Source organism: Marmota monax, unplaced genomic scaffold (assembly GCF_021218885.2).
Source record: "Marmota monax isolate L192 unplaced genomic scaffold, Marmota_monax_Labrador192_F-V1.1 WCK01_AAM20220418_F8-fsc00038, whole genome shotgun sequence".
Taxonomy (NCBI): domain Eukaryota; kingdom Metazoa; phylum Chordata; class Mammalia; order Rodentia; family Sciuridae; genus Marmota; species Marmota monax.
In genome coordinates, this window is record NW_026692498.1 from 14,572,793 (window position 1) to 14,595,929 (window position 23,137).

The 23,137-nt window shown below is 48.5% G+C and overlaps 2 protein-coding genes across 7 annotated transcripts in view; one reads left to right on the forward strand and one right to left on the reverse strand.

The window, feature by feature from the left end:
- Serping1 (serpin family G member 1) overlaps window positions 1-23,137 on the reverse strand; it is a 258,370-nt gene that overhangs the window by 144,492 nt on the left and 90,741 nt on the right. The gene's annotated exons all lie outside the window — the stretch shown is intronic.
- Window positions 997-21,661, forward strand: Slc43a3 (solute carrier family 43 member 3). 6 transcript variants are annotated; one of them, XM_058579617.1, is made up of 13 exons: window positions 997-1,090; window positions 1,792-2,148; window positions 2,483-2,612; window positions 3,357-3,403; window positions 5,718-5,800; window positions 6,010-6,102; window positions 9,743-9,882; window positions 11,510-11,607; window positions 13,011-13,184; window positions 13,383-13,502; window positions 18,826-19,007; window positions 19,568-19,696; window positions 20,746-21,661. In XM_058579617.1, exons 2-13 carry the CDS (start codon window positions 1,965-1,967, stop codon window positions 20,845-20,847), a joined length of 1,482 nt encoding a protein of 493 aa, XP_058435600.1. In that variant the 5' UTR covers window positions 997-1,090; window positions 1,792-1,964; the 3' UTR covers window positions 20,848-21,661. The 6 variants fall into 6 exon arrangements, 5 of the variants coding, with proteins under 5 accessions (XP_058435600.1, XP_046301700.1, XP_058435599.1 ...); XR_006851908.2 differs by lacking the exons at window positions 997-1,090; window positions 20,746-21,661 and adding exons at window positions 1,097-1,328; window positions 19,135-19,256 and having other exon boundaries at window positions 18,826-19,012; window positions 19,584-19,696; XM_046445744.2 differs by lacking the exon at window positions 997-1,090 and adding an exon at window positions 1,097-1,328 and having other exon boundaries at window positions 18,826-19,012; window positions 19,584-19,696.

Below are 23,137 nucleotides of genomic sequence, written 5' to 3' on the forward strand. Positions count from 1 at the left end.
ATCCTTGGGGTGCAGGACCATCTCTGCCCTTCCCCCACACAGTCAAGCCACTTTGGTGGCTACAGGCTTTCTTTATATTTTGTGCTTTGGCAGTGATCTGGAAAACACTTCCTGATTCTGGCCTTCCACTACCCTAACCATGGTTGCTTCTTGAAAAAAGAGGGTTGGGTTTGGAATAGCTTGAGTTCCTGGGGATCCAGGAATCTGGGCATAAGGGCCTGCAGATTGCATCTAAAATGCAATAAACTCTCCCTCAAATGAAGCTTTTGACAGGACACAGCCATCCAGGCCAAAGAAGACGTCAGCTCACTCGCTCTGTGCTGGAAAGATAGCAACCAGCTGCCTAGGCTGGCTATCTCATGCTGATCACAAGCTCCGATGGGCAATTATATATGTCTTTGATTAATAAAAAATGGGGCAATGAATGAATAGTTAATCAATGCAGTCTGGTGGGAAGGCTCTTTCAGAATCTGGGCTGGGGGGGGGTGAAGCAGGGAGTAATCACAGGGGTCCTTGGGGTGAAAAGCAGGGCCCCCGTTCCGGGAATGGTTTCTGAAAAGCCGAAAAGCCCCTTAGTCCTAATTCTTGGCTCCTTGATTCTGTGATGGGGGATTTCCTGGCAGTTCTGCGGGGTGTGTGTATGGCGGGGGAGGGAGGGGGGGGAGGGTTGAGCTGATGGGCAAACAAGGCACAATACGTTCCATGCCCACCTAAGTGGTCAAGGTAAGGCACCCGGAATACGAGTGCGAGTCCGCGTGCTTGCTGAAGCCCTTTGCTCTGCATGCATCATCTCCCTGGGTGGACCTGGGCTTGGAACGTTGTGAAAACCAAGTTGCTTGGGGCAGGAAGGGGACCAGGGAGCTGGGCGGAAAGAGACTCGGCTGGCGTGCTGGAGGGCCACAGAAGGAGAAGAAGGGGCGGGGGTCAAGAGAGAGAAGGAAGTGATGGAGATGAGGAGGCCTGTCCCATCCTCTTCCGGGCGGGCGCGGGTGGAGGCCGGCAAAGGCCTGGGAGGGGCGGAGTCAGGCGCAGATCCAGAGCGCGACCCGCCAGCGCCGAGCGACAGCAGCCCCAGGCGTCGCGCGCGCGGGTAGGACTTGGGCCCGGCTGCGCCTCCGCGGGAAGGCGGCTCCGGGCAGCGCGAGTGGCCGCGGGGCTCGGTGCAAGTGGACTGGTGTGCGGAGGGCGGCGGGGACGAGGCGTGGGAGCCCTAGGCAAGGCTCGCGTCCGGAGTTGGGGACTCGTGTGGCCTGGGTTGTGACTATTAGCCGTGTGACCTTGGACAAGTTCAGGAAGTCCCCTGAAACTTTTGTGCCAGTAAAGTGAAGGTAGCAAACCATCAGCCTTGCGGGAGGTGGTGAGAATGTGTGTTGGCTCTGTGTCGAGCCCCCCTGCACCGGGTCCGGGGCGGGGGGGCTGTTCCTGTTTTAGTGGACTCCATTCAGAATGAGCTCAGGAGTTCCTGTTTCCCACCCTGCTGCTTGGGCTACTTTGGGTACAACATTAACTTCCATCTGTGACTCTGGGTTGCCAAGTTGGTATTCAGATGCAATAATGAGATGATGTATGAAAAGTTTTTTATTTATTTACTTTTATTTATTTATTTATTTATTTTTGCTTGTGCTGGGAATTGAACCTTGCACACGCCAAACCCTCTGCCATCGATCTACATTCCCAGTGAAGGTGTGATTCCCGAAATTTCCTTCCAGGGGTCATAATCATTCTGCCCTTCCTCCTCCCCCTTTGTCCACCTCTCCCTTTCCCACAGGCAGCCTCTACCTTGTTTTTCAGGATCCAGAGAATCATCCACTGATGGGTTTTGCCCAGGCCCCCAAAAGTTGGAACTATAGAGCTCCTTGAAGGAAAGGAATTGCCAAAGGAATTTTCCAAGTGGGCACACACCAGGACCTGCAACTTGTGTGGTCCGTCCAGGAGGACAAAGTGGGACTTGAGGATTTGGGGCCATGGCAGGGCCGAGCCTGCCCCTTCGTGTGGCCACCCTTCTGACGGGGCTGCTGGAATGCCTTGGCTTTGCGGGTGTCCTCTTTGGCTGGGCTTCGCTAGTGTTTGTCTTCAAAACAGAGCGTTACTTTGAGGATCTCTGTGAAGCAGATGCTGGTCTCCTGAGCAACGCCACAGAGCAAGCTGGTAAGGACAGCGCTGGCTTTTCCAAGGACGCTGAGCCAGGTCCCCAGGAGGTTGGGAAGGGATAGGGAGGACTCTACCTCTTGCTCACCTTTCCAGCCTTTCTAGGGCAAGAGGAGTGTCAGCAAGTCCCCCTCTTGTCTAGGAGATGCAGGGGGCTTCCAAGGGGTGTCTTGGGGGCAGGAATCTTTAGGGACAGCTGTGTCTTAACCCAGCTTGAGGAAGAGCCTTCTGCCCGGTGAGCTGTCCTAGAGGGAGGGGAGCCCGAACTGGGCACTCACCTAGCAGGGAGGCTGGGATGATGGGAGCTTATCCCATGTATCCTGGACTAATGAGAACTGCAAAGCCCAGGATGAGAGGTTCTCTCTCATCTTTACCGTGGCCTCCTTCATGAACAACTTCATGACGTTACCCACTGGCTACATCTTTGACCGTTTTAAGACCACCGTGGCCCGCCTCTTAGCCATGTAAGTCCAAAGGCCCAGCCTGGGCAGAGGCGAGTAAGAGGGATTCTTCAGGCAGCTGCCTGGCTGGGAGGGAAACCCAGGTCAGGCGATGGGACAGTCCTGGCAGGCTCCTGAGCAGTAGCTGGCTGGCAGGATGTGTCTGTAGGCCCGCCCTCCTCCCCCGCACCCTCTCTAGCCTTTCCTCACCTCCTTCCCCTGGCTCCATAGAACAGTGTGTCTTTTTATCACCTGCTGAATTGAGCAGGAACCCAGGCTGACGTCCTGTGAGGTCTGGCCTGGGGTCAGGGTTACAAAATTAGCACACCCAAGATTGCTCCTCTCTGACTCCCTTCACTCTGGGGACCCTTCTGTCACTCCTAAAAGTCCTCACACCAACTCAGCCTTGTTCTTTATCCTCCTCACCCCATCACTGTCCAGGGCTCCGTTACTAAGGTTTTCTGGGTGTCTGCAGTGGTGGGATTTCAGGTCCCCTCGGACTGGAGGGCGACAGCGGGGGTCTCCCTTTCAGGCAACAGGTGGGTCAGGGAGAGGAATAGTTTGCTCCTGCCATTGGCTTCTGTGTTCGGATCTCTGTGCTCTTGGCCAGGTTCAGTGATAAGCAGTGGTCTGCTGAGGGCTGATATGACCCAGAGCAGCACCCCAGGGAGGCTTGTGTGGGCTCAGCTGTCAAAGAGATGGATGGGGGGCTGGGGATGTGGCTCTGGGCTTTCTCCTTCCTTGACGGTATTCTTTTCTGTATTTCAGATTTTTCTATACCAGTGCCACTCTGACCATAGCCTTCACCTCTGCAGGTGAGTCATGTTAGGTGGGAGGAGGGACAAAGACGAGGGGCACTGATAGATGGGCCAGGTACAGAGGGTGTCAACCAGAGCCCAAGCACCCTGGGGTTATTCAGAGATCAGCTTGCAAGAGTCCCTCAGTGATAACGAGGTTTTTGCTGGTTTTGGGAACACAGCTTAGTCTTCCGAGAAAATGTGAGAAGGAAGGGCAATGGAAGTGGGCTGCTTCAGAGAGGATTTATTCAAGGGATTATTTCCTTCTTGGAGGTGTAAAAATGGTCTCTCTTTCTTTTTAAAAAAAAAAATCAAATGAAAATATGAATGAGTTTTGAAAGTGTCCTTACTTAGCAGGATAAAAGTTGACAACTCTATTATACTCAAAAGCTTTTTATTTTTCAAATATTCCCCTTTATTAAAATCTAAGAATTCCAACTTGGTTTATCCATCCTGCCTCCTTTATGAAGAAGAGCCAACTGAGGCCAGAGAGGGACCCTTGGCAAAGACTTGCTCCAGAGTTGGTGGGAGGCGGGCCTGGGGGGCTTTGGGGTTAGGAATTCAAGGTATAGCACATAACCGGGTTCTATACCGGAGATGATGTCAAGGGTGGTCTGCATTCATGCTGAGCAACCTCGGAGATCCAAACAGATCTTGTGAGATAGCCTGGCACCTCTTAGGCCAAAGACTTCACACTGTGCTCCTTATCAAACGGGCCTCAGGTAATCGAAAGCCTGTCAGTAATTTTTGAGTAGCTGAATATGGCTGGCTTGTGTTTGATTCACCATTGTGAATCGTTTGAGCAACTCTTCCCCCTCTTCCTCCATAAAAAAAAAAAAGGGACTTTTTGTTCTGGAAAAGGCCTGGAAGCCCCAATAACTCTTGTGAAAGCAGTCTCTGCCAACCTTTAGTTCATTAGGAGACATGGACGTTTTTATAAGTACAGAAATTGAGATGGTAAATAGCATGAATGCTCTAAAATTAGCCCAGTTCAGGGCTTCTCAGGTTACACAACAGTAGTTACTCAAAAGGATCTTAGCCCCAGCACATGACACACACACACACACAAACAGATATTAAGAGCCCAGACAACTTCATTAACAAACATTGAGTCACCTGCTGGAACAGTGATTTTATTTCTCTTTCATTCCTTTTGTTTTCTTGGGGCTAGTCTAACACCCTGATGACAGGAGCAGGTCGATAACATTGTTTTTCTTTGTTGTATTTAATTTTGCATTTACACTCCCATTCATAACCAGGGAGCAAGGGTTTCTACTTACCGTGGTGACACAAAGTATCTCTCTCCTTTTTTTTTTTTTTTTTTTGGTGTGTGTGGTGCTGGGGATTGAACCCAGGGTCTTGTGCATGCGAGGCAAACACTCTACCAACTGAGCTGTATCCCCAGCCCTAGAAAGGGTCTCTTCAAGTGGTTTTCTTTTGGATAAAAGTGGGTCAACTTAAAGAAAGTAGTTTCTTTCTTTGTGGGGCTGGGGATGGAACCCTGGGTATTGCTCATGCTAAGCATGGGTTCTGCCCTCCCCCATCCCCTAAAGAAAACATTTTAACAAATAATAGGACAGGCAGAGGTTATGGCCAAAATCGTAAAGGAGGGCAGAAGTCTGTGGTTTGGGAAAGACTAATTTACCAAGAGTTCCTTCGGCCCTGGCCCTTGTTTTGCAATTACCCAGTGCTTACCAGGCCTGTCTTAGCAATCTGCTTGCAGCCAGTCTTTTCAAGTGCAAGAGGCGTGCTTTTCTGTCTGGCACTTCCAATGTCAGGGACCACGCCTGACATGAAGGAATAACTTGAAGTTCAGGGACAAAGGAAAGACCGTGGCCGAGTTCAGGAACAAAGGAAAGACCGTGGCCGTGTTCTCAGTCGGATCTCCCAGCACCCTCGTGTGGCAGGAAAAGTAGAGACTGTTGTTCCCATTGAACTGATGAGGTGACTGAGGCACAGACCCAGAAAAACAGCTCAAGGCTGTGGTCATGCAGTGAATTAGAGACTGGGCTTTCAGGGACGGGCGGATGAGTCTGATGTCCTCTTCCCTCATAGTGTGGGGGGTGAAGAGGAGGGGGTGCTTGTGGTTTGCCACAGACCTAAACCCATCTGTAGTGGAAAAAAGGTAACTCTGCAGACACAGCTGGGAAAATCTGTACTCTAAGACCCTTGAGGGAGGCTAGAAGCTGGGGAAAACTGGGTCCAGGGTTGTTGGGCCTCTGAAGCAGGTGGGATCTAGGGCTTCCTGGAGGAGAGGGGAGGATGTGCTGGCATTTGGGGTCATCTTTGGGTTGCTGCAGCATCAGCCCACCTCTGACTTTGATGGTTCTAGACTCGGCTGTGCTACTCTTCCTGGCCATGCCCATGCTCACCGTCGGGGGAATCCTGTTTCTCATCACCAACCTGCAGCTGTGGGTCTGTGGAGTGTCAGTGGTTGGGATGAGGGAAGGAGGGCACTTTTCCACAGTTGGCTGCTTCTGATGGGGTTGGCCCAAGCCAGGGGGGGGGAGCTCTTGGGGTGGAGGGTGGTGCAGGTTCTGTGCGTGGCTGGTGCTTGCTGGACTCTCAAGATAGAGTTGTTCCATGAGTAAATTGGTGGTCCAGACTTGTTGTGTCTTCTCTAGATTGGGAACCTGTTTGGCAAACACCGTTCTACCATCATCACCCTCTACAATGGAGCATTTGACTCTTCCTCTGCAATCTTCCTATTCATTAAGGTAAATAATAGCAGAATTGGGTATTCTTTTTTTAAAATTTGTTCTAATTAGTTATACATGACGGTAGAATGCATTTTGACATATCATACATAAATAGGGTAAAACTTCTCATTCTTCTGGTTGTACATGATGTAGAATTATACCAGTCGCGTAATTATACATGCACATAGGGTAATGTCCAATTCATTCTACTATTCTTATTACCCCCACAACCCCTCCCCTCCCTTCATTCCCCTCTGTCTAATCCAGAGTACCTCTATTCTTCCCTAGCTTCCCTGCTCCCATTGTGAATTAACATCTGCATATCAGAGAAAACATTCAGCCTTTGGTTCTTTGGGATTGGCTTATTTCACTTAGCGTGATATTCTCCAGCTCCATCTATTTATTGGAAATTACCATAATTTCATGCTTCTTGAAGGCTGAATAATATTCTATTGTGTATATCACAATTTCTTTATCCAGTCAACTATTGAAAGGCACCTAGATTGATTTCATAGCTTAGCTATTGTGAGTTGAGCTGCTATAAACAGTGATGTGGCTGTGTCACTGTAGTGTGCTGATATTTATTTATTTATTTATTCTAATTAGGTATATATGACAGCAGAATGCCTTTTGATTCATTGTACACAAATGGAGCACAACTTTTCATTTTTCTGGTTGTACATGATGTAGAGTCATATCATTGGTGCAATCATACATGTACGTAGGGTAATGATGTCTGTCTTAATCCACCATCTTTCCTACCCCCGTGCCTCCCTTTGTCCAACCCAAAGTTTCTTCATTCTTCCCATGTTGCCCCTGCTCCCATTATGGATCAACATCTGCTTATCAGAGAAAACATTTAGCCTTTGGTTTTTTTGGGATTGGCTTAGCATGATATTCTCTATTGCATTTACCTGAAAATACCCTAAGTTTATTCTCTTTTAGTGCTGAGCAATATTCCATTGTGTATATGGATAGTTTCTTTATCCATTCATCTATTGAAGGGCATCTAGGTTGGTCCCACAGTTTAGCTCTTGTGAATTGAGCTGTTATAAACATTGATGTGGCTGCATCCTTGTAATATGCTGATCTTAAGTTCTTTGGGCATAAACCAAGGAGTGGGATAACTGGTCAAAGGATGGTTCCGTTCCAAGTTTCCTAAGGAATCTCCATACTGCTTTCTAGAGTGTTTGTACCAGTTTGCAGTCCCGCCAGCAGTGTCTGAGTGTGCCTTTTCCCCACATCCTCGTCCACATTTTTGTTGCTTGTATTCTTGGTAATTGCCATTCTAAGTGACATGAAATCTGCCACCCGCTTGTCCCATGAACTTTGCGTGATTTCTGTCAATTCTCTGAAGTAGGCACTACTTTGCGCCCCCCCCCCCCCCCATTTCACAGATGAAGCCATGAGTCTCTGCAGGGTTAAGGTGCTTTGCTGACAGTTCTGCAGCTAGTAGGCCATACTTGAGCTAAAACCCAGGCCTTTCTGTTTCTGGAGCCTGAGCTGTAACCAGGAAGCCCCTTCCTCAGCCTCACCTGGACTTTTTACAGCATGGATATGTGTGGGCAGTGTGGGCAGAGGCTGGGGGCCCTTTGGAATGGGGTGTGTGCTGATATGAGCCTCTAGTTTGGATGAGGAGGTGGGAAGGGGCTGGTGGACAAGAGGGGCAGATAGAGGGTCTGTGCAGCTCTCCTAAGGGCTGATGGTAGGTGTCAGGGGGATGCAGTTACCAGTGCCGTTAGTTTAATATTGCTGACCTTCCCAGCCTAGGGGATGAACCCTGATTGGTGTTTAAGCCAACCGCAGCATCTCCCCCTTCCCCACCCACCACCAGTGACGGTCAGAAGTGGACATATGACCAAGCCCTTCTTCTTTTTGGGGGGGTGGGGAGGTACTAGGGATTGAACTCAGAGACACTCCACCCCTGAGCCACATCCCCAGCCCTATTTTGTATTTTATTTGGAGACAGGGTCTCACTGAGTTGCTTAGCGCCTCACTTTTCCTGAGGCTGGCTTTGAATTCACAGTCCTCCTGCCTCAGCCTCCTGAGCTGCTGGGATTACAGGCGAATGGAGGGCGCCTGGCTCAAGACCTTCTAAATGAGATGAAGGAGGTTCTGCAAGAACTTCAGAGGGTATTTCTTCCCTGAAGGAAAATGAGAATGGAGTAAAATGAAAGCCTTCCTCCTCCGTCTCCCTTCTTACCTTTCCTCTTCGAGTGTTGCATTGGGAGGATGTGACAGCTGGAGTTATGGCTGCCATGTTTTGATTACGAGGCAACAGGCTGGAGGATAAAAGTCAGCACACGAAATATGGCTGAGGGGGAAGGGGTGAAAGAGTGTGAGTCCCATGCTGGGGTTTGTGTTGGACCAGAAGCAGCTGATGCTGCCTGAGGATCACAAGAGAAGAGGATCTCTGGAGGTCCCGACCCCAAAATGAACCTCAGTTAGTCCCCCGAGCACCTTGGCTTGGAGAGTGACCCAGAGACTGAACTCCTGGGGTACGCAAGCCTTTTGACCCCTGGTGCAAGGTTACTTTCCAGGTTCTCTCCCTTCCCCTGGGCATGCCACCATTTCCCTCCCCTCCAGAGGTGGATCCCTAGTTTAATCCAACTTGGCTGCGTCCTCTGATGTTGGGCGATTCCTTGCACATGGAGGACCTCAGTCACCCTCTGTAGAGGGAGGAGGGGGTTAGACCAGATCTGTGGTTTTTGAACTGGTGTCGAGAAACTCAGGAGTTCCCTTTGATGTGCTGTTGGTCACCAAGGAGAATGCAGGGGAAGATAACTTGGCAGGTTCCCACGGATGTGTTTGCTAAGTTGAGTTTTTGTGTAAATTTTGTTTGAACAAAAAGACTTCCCTGCTATTGGTGTGTGTGGGAAGCCATTGGCTGGGAGATCCCTGAGAGCCCTACCAGGAGACTCCACAAGACTGTGACGAAGGGCGACAGGATGGCTCCCTGCATCTGGCTGGGCCCTGGGCTGAGGGAATATGGGAGCAGGGTGTCCTTGTTCAGCCTCCAGGGTGTGAGCAAGAGGCCTGCTAAGACTCCTCTAGGAAACTGGTTCTACTTCCTGCCACTCCCGTTGACGTTTCTTTTTCTTTTTCTTTATTTATTTGCTTATTTTGGTGCTAGGGATTGAATTCAGGGCCTTGTGCATGCTGAGCACATGCTCTGCCACTGAGCTACCCTGACTTTTTAAACATAACATAAAATGTCCCACTTTAACCATCTTTAAGTATTTAGTTTGTAGCAGGAAGTGCATTCACAGTGTGGAACCACTATGTACCTCTAGAACTCTTTTTATATAAAAGTGGAATATTCTACCTATTAAAACACTTCTCATTCCATTCCCACCCTGCCTACCAGCCCCTGGTTCTGCTTTCTATCTATGAATTTGCATACTTTAGGTATCTCATGTAAGTGGAACCATTCAGAATTTGTCCTTTTGTGACTGACTTATTTCACTTGATATAATATCCTCAAGAGTCATCCATATTTAGCATGTGTCAGGATTTTCTTGTTTAAGAATGAATAATATTCCATTGAATAGATAGACCACATTTTGTTTATCTATTCATCTAATGATGGATGCTTGGATCAATAATGCTGCTATGAATGTGGGGGAGTGCACTGACTTCTTTTTTCTTTTATTTGTAGCTTCTTTATGAACAGGGCATCAGCCTTAGGGCCTCCTTCATCTTCCTCTCTGCATGTAGTATCTGGCATGTCGGGCGTACTTTCCTCCTGATGCCCCGGGGGCACATTCCCTACCCACTGCCTCCCAACTACAGCTATGGGTAAGGATTGTGGGCCAAATCCTAGATCTAGAGTGGAAAGCAAGAGGTACAGCAGATAAGGAAGAGCAAACCTGTCCCAGGAGAGGAGAATGGGAACAGGAATGTGTATCAGTTAGCTATTGCTGCATAACAAACTACCCCCAAACTCAGTGGTCTAAAATACTAAGCATTTATTCTTTTCCACAATTTGGATAGCTGGCTGGTTCTACAGACCAGGGCCAGATTTAAATGATTTAAGTGGGGTTGCTTATGCTTCGACCATCTGATGCACTATCTAGGGGTAGGCTAGTTTAGTAGACTATGGGGTTTGGAGTAGTAGGGATGTTTGGGTTACATGGTTCATCTTCCAGCAGATTGGGCTGGGCTTGCTCATGTGGTGGTGTCAGGGTTCCGAGAGAGTGCAGAAATGCAGGAGTTTTCTTGTGATTTAGACTGGCACCTGCTGAGAGCCACGGCCGAGTCTGTATGGCCCCTGGCATTTTGCCAACAGTATTGATTGACAGGCGAGGCATTACTATCCGCCTCTGCCGCAACTTTTGAGTTCTGGCACTATTTTGGAGTTCTCATGGGGATTTCCGGGGATTCCCCGAGAGTTCCCATTGGTTGGGGAAGTGCAGGAGGAGGGATTTCCGGGAGATATATTTCCGGCTGGGGGTTCCTGGACAAGCCTCGTGGCGTTCGGGAGGTTTCCCCGGGAGCTGTGTGAAGTGTTTTCCTGCAGTTTAAAAATAAAGTTTGTTCCTGCTTCAGTGGCTCGTGATTTGTGCCCAGCCAGACTGCGGCAGGCACCTTGCTTTTGTTCCATTCTTTTGACTGAAGCAATTCACAAGGCCAGCTCAGATTCAGGGGATGAGAAAAAGAGCTGATAAGTCCCATTGCAAAGGGTGGAGATACAGAGGGGGTGAGTACCTGTGATAATTTTTGCACTCAGATACAAGGAGTAGACAGAGGGTGTTCATTTGCTGCTCATTTCCCAATTGTCAGACTCCAAGTGCCCTTTGATTTCATTCTCACAACAATCTTCTCAGATATTCTTTTTCTGTACTGGGGATTGAACCCAGAGGCACTTAATCACTGAGCCACATCCCCAGCCCTTTTAAAAAATATTTTATTTGGAGACAGGGTCTCACTGAGTTACTTAGGGACTTGCTAAGTTGCTGAGGCTGGCCTTGAACTCGTGATCCTCCTGCATCAGCCTCTCAAGCTGCTGGGATTACAGGCCCGCACCACTGCACCCAGCTCTTACCTCCATGTTCTAAATGGGAAAAATGAGGCCCATAAGGGGTGGATCTGAGAATGTTCCCGAAGCTAGGAAGAGGCAGGGCTGAGATGGGAACCCCAGGCCCGTCCTCTTCCCAGGCTACCAGAGCATCCCCTACTTTTCTGCATATTAGAATCACTAGAATCATTTGGAGATTATTTTTGAAAAATGGGAGCCTGATTTTTACCCCCAGGCGTCCTGATCGGATCCATCTGGGCTGCTGCCTGGACACTGGGGTTGTTCAAAGGTGGCTCCATTGTGCAGGGCAATGGGGAAATGGGGATCCACTGCACTGTTCCCTCCAGTCTGGGTCTTGGGTGCAGCTCACAGCCCTTGGCCTGGCTACTGGGGCTTCTGTTTCCACAGCCTGTGTTCTGGGCGTGGTTCCAGAAAGGAAGAGAAGAAAACAGCTGAGCCCGAAAATGGGGAGCTGCAGTCAAATGAGTGTCTTTCATCAAACGGAGGTGAGCCCTGCTGGTCAGCTCATCTCCCCTTCAGAACCTGGCCTTTCCTGCCACTCACCAGGCCCTCACCTGGCTCCTCCCGTCAGGAGCACCCCAGGGGCTGAGTCAGGACAGGAGGGGTGGAGAAAGGACCTTCTCTGCCCCCTCACTTTGTAGAGGCATTAGAGAGGGCAGGACTTTTGTCCCTTTTGTGTTCCTTTCCTGTGTTCCTCTTTTCTCTCTGCATCTCATCCTGCCCCCAGTGAAGTCTGCCTTCCATTGTTTGGCTCCCCACCCCTACTCCAGGCCTGCTCTCACCTGCGGTGCCAGTGCACTGATGTTGGTTTCTTTGTCCCCATGTCTGTCTCATGGCTCTGCCCTCTCTCATGGCCCCCGTCTCCATTGCTGCCTCCTTTCCTTCCTCTCTCTTTGGTTACAAATATTACAAATCAGCCACTGCTGGCTGTAGGAGAAATAAAGACAAGACTTGGAAGGAAGAAACAGGGAGCTGGAGCCAAAGGATACAAGGTAGCCAAAGGATACATAGGATGATTAAGTCTAGAGAGATCATCTACCCATGAGGGCTGTGGCTGATACAATTGTATTGTATTTGAGATTTTTGCTAAGTGAATAGATTTTAGCTGTTCTGGATTTAAAAAAAAAAAAATAAGTGGATAACCATGTGAGATGATGGATATGTTAATTTGCTTCACTATAGTAACCACTTCACTATCTATATGTATCCCATGACATCATGTTGCATACCTTAAATATACACAATAAAAATTTATTTTAACAAGAAAGAATAATAGGACTCTGGGAAGCTCATAAAATCAAGGGGAAAATTGCACTTGCCAGGCTCCTGGGGATGTAGAGCCAGGATACTTCTGGGCATTCTGTCCCTTTAGGAGAATGAGGTAACTGGTCAACCCTGGGTGAGAAACATAAGGTGTAGCTCATCGTCCCATCTAGACCAGGAGGAATAGAGCAGAGGAGATTTCCCCAAGAAGCTCAAGATGCTGGGACCAAAAGCAAGGGAGGCGATATGGAGCAGACCAGAACAGTAGCTGTCCACCAGTGATCTTCCCATTGGCTCTTTCTCCTCTGTCTTTCTTTTTACCTTTGTGGCTAAGAAAGATCAGGAAAGTATTATTGCAAGAAGTGTCATTGAGCACACCGTGAGCAGCAGATCACATTTCAATAGACGGAAGAACTCGGAGGGTCATTCAAGGTGGTAGGACCAGATGACAAGGCACAGCCATGGGGGTGTGCAGGCTGCAGGCAGCTCACAGGGCACACCGGATGAGTTCCTGACTCAGGCTGGAAGGTGAACGGGACCTGAGCCTGTCCTGGGAAGGCACCCTCTGCCTTTCCTTCCCCTCCACTTTCCCTATGGTTGACGCCCCCTTCGTCTTTCTCCTCAGAGAGCTCAGGACCCCCGCAGCAGCAGAACCTCCGTTCTTTCTGGAGCTATGCTTTGTCTCGGCGCTTTGCCTGGCACCTGGTGTGGCTGTCCGTGATCCAGCTGTGGCACTACCTCTTCATCGGCACGCTCAACTCTCTGCTGACCAACTTGGCAGGCGGGGACAGGACGCAGGGTGTGTGTGGGGGCTGGGAGGCAGCCCAGCTGGCCCATGCTGGAGCCCTGAGGGGCGGGAGGAATGGGCCCTGTGTCCCAGAGGAGTGCGAGAGGGCCTGGGGGCAGGGACAGGCAGGACAAGGGCCGGGCGGGGGCATCCTCTCCTGAAATCAGGCCTGGAAATCTCTTATCACTGACCCCTCTCTGCTTTTTGCAGTCAGCACCTACACCAACGCCTTTGCCATCACTCAGTTCTTCGGAGTGCTGTGTGCCCCCTGGAACGGGCTGCTCATGGACCGGCTTAAGCAGAGGTACCAGAGGGAAGTGAAAAGGACAGGTGAGATGGGTTGAGGGACCAGGAGAGGAGAGATCCTCGTTTACCTCAGGCTGTCTTCTTTTGTATTAACCTCTCCTCCCTGCGCTCATTCATTCATTCAGCCACTGGCCACGGAGGGATAATTAAGAGCCAGCGACAGGGCCAGACACCAGGGGTTCAGCAGAGGATGAGTCAGATACACCTTTTTTCTCAAGCTGTCCTCCAACTAGCGGGTAGAGCAAGACAGGTCATCAGTCAGTTACGACCCACCAAGCACAGACAGTCCCTACCCCAGGGTTCTGACTTTCTGATGGTGACTAACCCTGACAGTACAGCCATTCTGTTTTTCCCCTTTCAATGTAGTCTCCCATAAATTACATGAGGTATTCAATGCCTTATTATAAAACAGGCTTTGTGTTAGATGATTCTGCCCACTGTAGGCTGAGACGTATGTTCCGAGCACGTTAAGGTAGGTTAGGCTAAGCTGTGACGTTCAGCAGGTTATGTGTATTGAATGCATTTCAACTTGATGATATTTTGCAGTTTTCAGTGAGTCATAACCCCGTAGCAGACGAGGAGCCTGTATAAACACACAGGGGATAATGGGACCCAAAGAAGGTCATGTAACTTGTTCTGGGTGAAGATGGGTTGGTGTCAGGGAAGGCTTCCTGGAGGAAATGGCATCTAAGCTAAGACTGAGGGAAGAGTAAAAAGGGAGGAGATGAGGGGAGGGGGCCAGAGAGTAAAGAAGAGAGCCAGACAGTGAGGCAGCTGGTGGATCCTGGCACGTGATCTAGGCCAACCAGGGCACAGAGTTCTCGGGGAGCTGTAGGGAAGGGCCTGGAAGCAGAGGGGTGAGAAGGGGCCAGGCTGCTCACCATACCCCGAGAGATTGGACACGATCCTTGGACATGATGGGAGGACACTGGGCTGCTGAGGTACCTCACCCTGTGGGGGTCAGGAATGGGGAGGGGCAGAATCTCAGACAGCATGTCGTTTCACCCGCAAATTCTTCCGCCTGGATCTCTGACGCGGGGCCTCTTTTATGTAAATGTCACCATGACATCATTGTCACACCTAAAAAAGGAAGAATAATTTCTTAATACTGTCTAATGTGCAGTCACTGTTCAAATTCGCTTCGTTGTCTCATACGTAGCTTTAGGGTTGGTTTGTTCAAATTAGGATCCTAGGTCTACAAGTGTTCTCGGTAGCTGTGCCTTTTTAAAATCTGTAACAATGTCTCCTGAGCCTTTTCCCTTGTTGTTTACTTGTTGAAGGAACTGGGTTATTTGTCCTGTCGAGTTTCCCACATTTTGCATTTGGCATCTTTTTGGTGTCATTTCAAAGTGTTCCTCTGATTGGGTATTTCCTATAAACAGGCAGATTAGAGGCTTGACAGAGACTCAGTTTGATTTTTTTGGCAAGAATCATTCAGAGATGGAACCGTGGTCTTCCTCTGCCCTCCTGTGAGCAGGCTCCTGGTATCTGCTGTCTGTGGTGATGCGGTTAAGATTCATCAGCTGATTCGGACACTGTCAGTCTGATCCGTCTGTTTCCCATCAACCTTTCGCCTAATGATTTTAGGGGCCACTGACGATCCATGGCTAGACCCATTATTTTATTAGGGCTGTAAAAGGATGATTTTATATTTCTTCCTTTCCTTCTGCTTTTCATAGCTGGAATTTTTCTATAAAGACTTTCCTTACTATTTCCTTCCCTTGAAATAAATGCTTGGTTTCCCCCTACTTTAGCAGTTTCAGGGGAAAGAGTTGGTGCCTTAGTGTCCCTGGGGATGACTACTTCTTTCTGTCTTAAAGTCTCATTTAAAATATGTTTGAGGGGGCTGGGGCTTTAGCTCTTGATAGAGCACTTGCTTTGCACATGAGAGGCACTGGGTTTGACCCTCAGCACCACATGAAAATAAATAAAGATATTGTGTCCATCTACAACTAAAAAAAAAAAAGGTGTTTTTTTTTTTGACATGTTTCAATCCATTCTGTCACTTGTCACCTTCTTCTTCACCTCCTTTTTTTTTTTTTTTTTTGGTGCTGGGATGAAACCCAGGGCCTCATGCGTGCTGCACAAGTGCTCTCCACTGAGCTTCACCAGACACCTCACTATTGTTTTGTTTTTGTCCTGGGGATTGGTCCTAGGGTGCTTTTCCATTGAGCCACATCCCCAGCCCTTTTTATTTTTTATTTTGAAACAGGGTTTCACTAAGTTGCTAAGTTGCTGAGGCTGGTCTTGAACTTACAGTCCTCCTGCTCAGCCTCCCGAGTCACTGGCATTACAGGTGTGTGTCACCACAGCTGGCTTCCTGGGCTGTTCTTCTCTTCTCTTCTCTTCTCTTCTCTTCTCTCTCTCTCTCTCTCTCTCCTTTCCTCTTCTTTTTTTTTTTTTTGCTTTGGCTTGAACTTAGGGGCACTTAATTACTGGGCCACATCCCTAGCCCTTATTTGTATTTTAGACAGTGTCTCGCTGAGTTGCTCAGGGCCTCACTAAATTGCTGAGATTCACTTTGAACTAGCAATCCCCCTGCCTCAGACTCCTGAGCCGCTGGGATTATAGGCATGTGCCACTGAGCCCTGCTTCCCTCACTATTCTTTTTTTTTTTTTTTCTGGTACCGGGAATTGAATTGAGGGTACTCGGCCACTGAGCCCCATCCTCAGCCCTATTTTGTATTTTATTTAGAGATGGGGTCTCACTGAGTTGCTTAGCACCTTGCTGTTGCTGAGGCTGGCTTTGAACTCGTGATCCTCCTGCCTTAGCCTCCTTAATTGCTGGGATTACAGGCGTGGGCCACGGCACTCAGCTTCCCTCACTATTCTTTTCTTTTTTATATATTTATATTTCAATTGAAGTTGGACACAATACCTTTATTTTAATGTGGTGCTGAGGATCGAACCCAGGGCCTCGCACGTGCTAGGCGAGCGTTCTACCACTGAGCCACAACCCCAGCCCCTCCCTCACTATTCTTAATGCTCAAATGCTACCATCTTTGGCCACTGAGAACTTTACTAATCTAGCATCTGTGTCTTTTAGACATGCTCCCCATAGCTTGAGACAGTGTCTTTACTTTTTAGCATTGTTGGGTATTCTGGTTCATTTCCTTAGGCGCGTTTCCTGCCCCAGATCTGAAATTGGCCATTTCTCCAACTATCCTGGGTCCTTAAATGTTAAATGGGATTTAGAGGCTGCAGTCTTCATGCCAGGCTTTCTAATTGCTCCTGTGATGTCACTGCTTTCAGGCATTGGATAGAATTATGATAGATAAAAATAAATAAAAGATTTTGTAAGAAAAAATGTACCATGAATACTTAATGCTGATATTTTCATTCACATTTCACTTCCTTGATTTTGTATTGTGTCTCTTTTGTTTTCTTCTTGAAATCTTGTTTCCCAATAACATATATATATATATATATATATATATAATATATATATAATATATACACACACACACATACAGATAATCTTAAATGTGATCACTAGTTTTAGCAACATCAGTATTAAGAAGAATGCAATTTCCAAATGCTATTGCTCCTTCCTTCTCCCCTCTTCCCCTCCTTTCCTTCCCCTTCTCCTCTCCCCCACCCCCACATTTCCTTCCTCTCTCTGTTTTTGGCTTTAGACTCTATCCCTTTACAGATGTACAGTAAAATTACAGTCTGAAGGGTCACCAACTTGATACAGAGTTATGTTCATTTGTTTTATTTTATTTTGTTTCTGATATTTTGGGATTGCTTTGCTTGTCCCCGCCCCCTCCCATTATTTTAATTTAATTGTGTTTTTAAAAGATTTACATTTTTAAAGCCAGGCATGGGAGTGCATACTGTAATCCCAGCTACTCAGGAGCCTGAGGCAGGATGATTACAAATTCAAGGCCACTAAGGGCAACTTAGTGAGACCCTATCTCAAAATAAAATTTTAAAAGGGCTGCGGGTATTACTCAGTTTCCTGGGTTCAGTTCCTATACCAAAAAAAAAAAAAAAATTGGTCTGGGGTTGTGGCTCAGTGGCAGAGTGCTTGCCTTGCACATGTGAGGCTCTGGGTTCGATCCTCAGCACCACATAAAAATATATAAACAAAGATATTGTGACCATGTATAACTAAATAATTTTTTAAAATTACATCTTAAACTTTACATCTCCCCCAAACTAACAGTATGAAACAAGATATATTATATATTCAAAGTTTAGCTTCCTTCTCTGTTCCTTGTACCCCTTTCCTTCCCTCTTACAGTAACATTTTTATTATTTCTTAAATACAAGTGTTCGATAAGCATGTGTATATACAAGTGTGTCTCTGTGCCCCTCTTCCTTAGATAAAGGTAGCCGACTGTAGGCACTCACACACTGTTGTGGTGCGGGGTTTCTTTTTTATGTGACTCTGCCCTGAGGTTGCTCTTACCTGTGGCTTACCATGAGGCTGTAGCATAGTTGGGGCCCCACTTCCTCACTGGCTATTTCCAGTTTTTGGCTGTTACCAGCTGTGCTATCAAAAAACACCTGGCTACAGGGTATCGGGTGCAAAAGCAGACATGGAGCCTGTTTGGAAGCCATTGCAATAATCTCTGAGTGAGTTCATGGTGCCCTGAAAGTAGGAGGAGCCCATGGGGACAGGGAGGAGTGGACACATTCCAAAGGTACTACTTAGGAGAGGTGAATTATCAATGTCATTTATGGGATGGCAGCAGAGCATGCAGGAGAAGAGAATTCAAGAAAGACCCGTACACTTCTGCTCGGACAGTTGATAAACCCAGCCTAATTCCCTCTTAAGATTGGGAGCCATCTCGCCACAAAGGCATAAAAAGATCATCTCAGCTTTACTATAAATTACTGCAATTTCTAAACTTGCTTGGAATGCCTGCCTGAGCCTTGAACTCACCCATGCCTGGCTTTCCCTGACCAGATAACAACCCTCTCTGAAACTTTAGTGGCGCTTCATAAATTCTGGCTTTCCCTGGCCAGATAGAGATCCTCTCTGAAACTCTAATGGTGCCTCATAAATTCCATGCTGAGATCTGCTACCTGCCTTTGTGTTATGCTTGTCAAAATTTTCTTATCTGTGAGTTCTCAAGACACCACCCCCACCCACTTTGTGTGACTTTCTGGGCTATAAAGCTGTGCTCCAAGAGAGCTGCGGGGCTGTCTTCTGTTCCCATGGTTTTTGGGAGAGACAACCCGGCCAGTCAAAATTATAACCTTGCTTTAATTTGATTTCATTTGGAGCCGATGGTCTTTTCTTTGCCTTGTGGATATTGCTCCCACCTTCTCTGGTCTTTCTTGTCCCTTGTGCTCCATTGGGTTCACCTACGGCAGCTTCTCTTTCCTCTTGGAACAGATTCTTCCGCTGCAGCTGTGGCCCTCTTGTCTGCAGTGCCTTCACTGACCCTGACATCTCTGCTGTGCCTGGGCTTCGCCCTCTGTGCCTCCATCCCTGTCCTCCTCCTCCAGTATGTCACCTTCATCCTGCAGGTGGTCAGCCGCTCCTTCCTCTATGGGGGCAACGCTGCCTTCCTTACTCTCGGGTAAGTGGGCTTGGGTGTTCTGTGATGGGGCAAAGGGAAGCAGGTGGGAGGTAAAGAGCCTGGGGGGGGGGGTGAGGGTGGGCCTGGAGTTGTCAGGTGAAGACAACTGGATTTGGGAACAGGTGATGCTGGAGGTGGAGGCCAAGAGCAGGAGAGAGCATGCACATATCTGAGCCTTTGCATCAGCTGTGCCCCTCTGCCCGTCTCCTAGTGGATGCCTCCTTCAATGCCACCTCTCCCAAGGGTAATTGGAAAAAAAGCCTTTGCCCTTTTCTGTGCCCTTGGTACTCCATTCCTGCTTTCTTTGATAGTGTGTTCATCTGCCTTTTCCTTAAGATTTCCCCAGGTATGGCCTGTGTCTGCATCCCTGCCCTTCCCCCCGGGGCCAGCACAAGCCTTCTCCGTGTTCTGTGGTCTGAATGCCTGAGCACAGGGGAAGGGAAGGGCTGTGTGGGTGGGCAAAGGAAGGCCTAGGACAGGAATTGGAAGCCCATAGGTGACAGAGGCCCACAGAGCCCAGGCCCCTGAAGCTCACTGGGTCCCCCTGTTTCTTTCCTCGGTTTTCCTTCAGAGCACTTTGGAAAGCTCTTTGGACTGGTGATGACCTTGTCAGCCATTGTGTCCCTGCTGCAGTTCCCCCTCTTCACCCTCATCAAAGGCCCCCTCCAGAACAACCCCTTATACGTGAGTGCTGTGGGGAGAGTACTGTGGGGGGAGTACTGTGGGAAGGCTGGTTCCTGGAGGCCTCAGTCCAGAGCTGATACTAGCCCTAGGGCAGCAAGGTGCCCAGCAGGGGGCACCCAGAGCTGACTCAGGCTGCGGGAGCCAGGGCTATAGCAGAGTTCTGCACATGGGTACATCCTCGGCCTTGCTTCTCAAATCAGTGTGAGTGGGAGTACCCCTGGCTTGCACTGGGGGCAGCTGAAGCCACAAGGGTAACATGGTACAACCTTCTGGAGAGTCTGTTATTCAGGGCTTTGAGGGAAAATTATGATGGGTGTGGAGATAAGTAATGTATTCTGGACTAGGATGCAGAATCCTCACAAAATTTTAAGAAAAACCTAAGACTTCAAAGATATTTCCTGCTTCAAGTGAGTGCAGGCCATTTCCCAAGGCTGTCACGTGGACTAGAGTTAGCCTGAGAGACAGGGTCCTCACACCTGAAGGATGCTCAGAGGCCCCGTCCTAAGAGTGGGGGGGACTCTGTAGTTCTCTGTAGAAACTGTGGCTCAAAGAGACTTACACATTTTGAGGCACACGGCTAAGGGGCAGATGTCTCTCCACATTGAATTCAGGGTTCGGATCCCCTGCCTGCCTCTGTTTGCCTCATTTTAAAAAAGTCAGCAGAGTGTAAAACAGGAGTTTAAATCTGTCACTGGGAGAAAAAGAAGGAAAAACTCAAACTAAGGATAATTAGCTGACTATTAAATCAGGGGATCTAACCTAACATTCAGATGGGTGGTATGACAGGTGCCGCCCCAGCTTCGCATGTGACCTTGAGCAGTCAATCATTGAATGCTCTCTAGCTCCCTGTTTCTTAATCTGTGAAATGAGAAGTATTTATTTCCCCTACTTCACAGAAAAGAATGAAAAATAGTCAGAAGTCCTTCTTTCAGGGCGCCATAGTGTGTGGTGGGAAGTGGAATGTGAACTGGGGGTGCTTCTGGCCCCTTTGCTGCTTGAGGGGGTGGCTCAGAGTTGCTAGACTGGCTTCCTCCTTCCTCTCCCTGCAGGTGAACGTGACGCTGTTGCTCACCACTCTTCTGACGTTCGTCCACCCCTTCCTGGTGTACCGGGAGTGCCGCTCCTGGGAGGAAGACCCCTCTAAACCATGAGCTCAGAATCCCTCCCTGGATGCTTTGCATTATCGTTCCCCGCCTTTGAGGACCCCGTGCCCATGGACTTTGTCTACCCAGGTTACTTGTATTAAGTAGTCATTTTTTTTTTTTTTTCTAAAGAGAGAGAGAGAGAGATGTTTAACTGCTCACCAGGTTTCTGATCAGCAAGAAAGGAATCTCAGTTGCCTACAAACCCAAGGCAAAGGCTTGTGGATCTTCTCCTTGGTTCCAAAGCAGGAAGTGACTCTCTACATGACTCTGGCAGATCCTTGAGAGCAAGAGAGGTGATATGGAGGAGGGGTTGTGTCACCCCTTTGGCCCTGAAGCTCACATGTGCTGGCACCTGTGCTGCCAGGTACATTTCTAGGTGAAATGTGAGGTCATCATGGCCTACTGCCTGGCGTTTAGAGGTGCTGCAGCAGACCTAGCTTTCCCTCTGAAGCACATCTTGGTTGGAGAACTTTCTATGAGCTTCAGGGCAAAGAGGAGCAGACAGAGGCCCCTGGTGCCGGATGAGCTTGGGTGCCCTTTTTTGGTCTGAGCATCACTTTTCCCATGTGTAAAATGAGAGAGTCCAAGGTTCTTTCTGGAGCTAATGTCCTGGAAAGTCTTAGGAACAGTGACAGGGAGTCCACTTGCCCAAGGACCTTAGGAACCAGCTGACCCATTTGCCAAAAGGAAGTCTGATGAACCCTCCTGGGGATATTTTCCTCTTCAGGAAGGGGGATAGTTATTTACTTTCTGGCATTTTATAAAACATTTTTATATGGGATAATTTTGTATAAAAATAAAGACTCTGTGTCTAAGGCCATTGCTATTTCTACTTCTCTGGGCTTGGAACTGGTGTGTGTGTGTGTGTGTGTGTGTGTGTATGTATTTGTGTGTGCACATGCATGCACGCACACATGAGAGTTTGCATATATGTGTACACATGGGAGTTTGTGTGCATGCGTGCACACACATGTGTTCCTGAGGAGGCTCCACCCTGGAAGACTGACTGTGTGAGTGGAGGTGGAGGATCTGGCTGCTCATCTTCACATAGCAACTTGTCACTGAGGTGGGATAGGAGCCCTCAGACTAGGACCCACCCCTGGTCTATTCTGGGACATGAACTCAGAGCCTCCCGCCTCATCCTACCTATATCATTCCACACCACACAGCTAGCTAAAAGCATTAGTTGGAAAGAGAAGTTCCTAGTTTTGATCTCAGTTCTGCTCTCAGCAGCTGACCAAGTCTCTTAACTGCTGAGTCACAATCCCCTCACCTGACAGTGCAGTTAATCCTCTCTCTCCCCAGGGCAATTGTGAGCATGTGAATTGCTACCATTGGGCACAGGAGCGTTCCTTTATTTACTCACGACCAGCACAGTAGCAAGGAGAAGGTGAGGGACCAGGAGGGAGGTGGGAAGGGGAGGAGATGGCTCTATTATTCCACCTAGTCCTGAGAGAGCCTGGGAGAGGGCAGCAGGAAGGGGAAGGGAAAAAAAGGGAGACATTCATTCACTCATTCATCCATTTAGTCATTCAACAAATGCTTGAACACCTGCAATGTATCAGGAGCTATCCTGGGTACTGGGGATATGGGGATGTGCAGGGGTCTAAAGCGCAGCCCTTGCTTTTTCTCACAGGTTGCTGAAGGGTTAATTTACGGTGGCCAAGGAACCTGGGTCTCAAATGGGCACCAAAGTTCTAAGGTGGCTTTGACCTTGTTACTCTACTCAAAAATGACTCGCAAGAGAAACATTCAGCGTCCAGCAGAGCATTTAATCCTCTCAGCAGTGTGATCCCCTGCCCTCTTCACTCTCCACCCCAAGGGGGACAGCACCTATCCCTGTGGACCAAGGTGTTTGGTCTCACATCTGTGCAGACACCAGTTCCTCTGTGTGGTCATCTTGCTCCAACTCTCCTTGGAAAATCCACCTGATCTGCTTTTGTGTTCTGCTCAAAATGCAGAATCTCCTCTACAAATCCTTCCTGGGGCTCTCCATTGGTCCCTGTCTGTAGCACTTGGTCGCACTCTTCCTGGTGACAGGTATCTGCTTCCTGATCTGGGCAGCAAACCAGGGTGGGGTCTGGGTCTCACCTGGTTCAGTTACTGTTGTATGCTTGCCGCATCATGGTGCCAGCCAAGGCTTGCAGAAAGATCTAATGATAGTTGGGTGTGCGGATTCTTTTTTTGTTTTTGCCTCAGGGCTAATTATAAGATAACAAGAGCACTGGTGGAGGGGGTGAGATGAAATGCTATACAGTGGGAGGGACCCTTTATTTAATTCCAGCTCTGTCACTAG

Bases quoted from the DNA above. Each gene is read 5' to 3' on its own strand.
- Slc43a3 (XM_058579617.1), top strand. From the start codon at position 1,965: ATGGCAGGGCCGAGCCTGCCCCTTCGTGTGGCCACCCTTCTGACGGGG. The intron at 5,801-6,009 runs GTCTGTGGAGTG...TGTCTTCTCTAG, and splicing joins TCACCAACCTGCAGCTGTGG to ATTGGGAACCTGTTTGGCAA. The intron at 13,503-18,825 runs GTGAGATGGGTT...CTCTTGGAACAG, and splicing joins GAGGGAAGTGAAAAGGACAG to ATTCTTCCGCTGCAGCTGTG.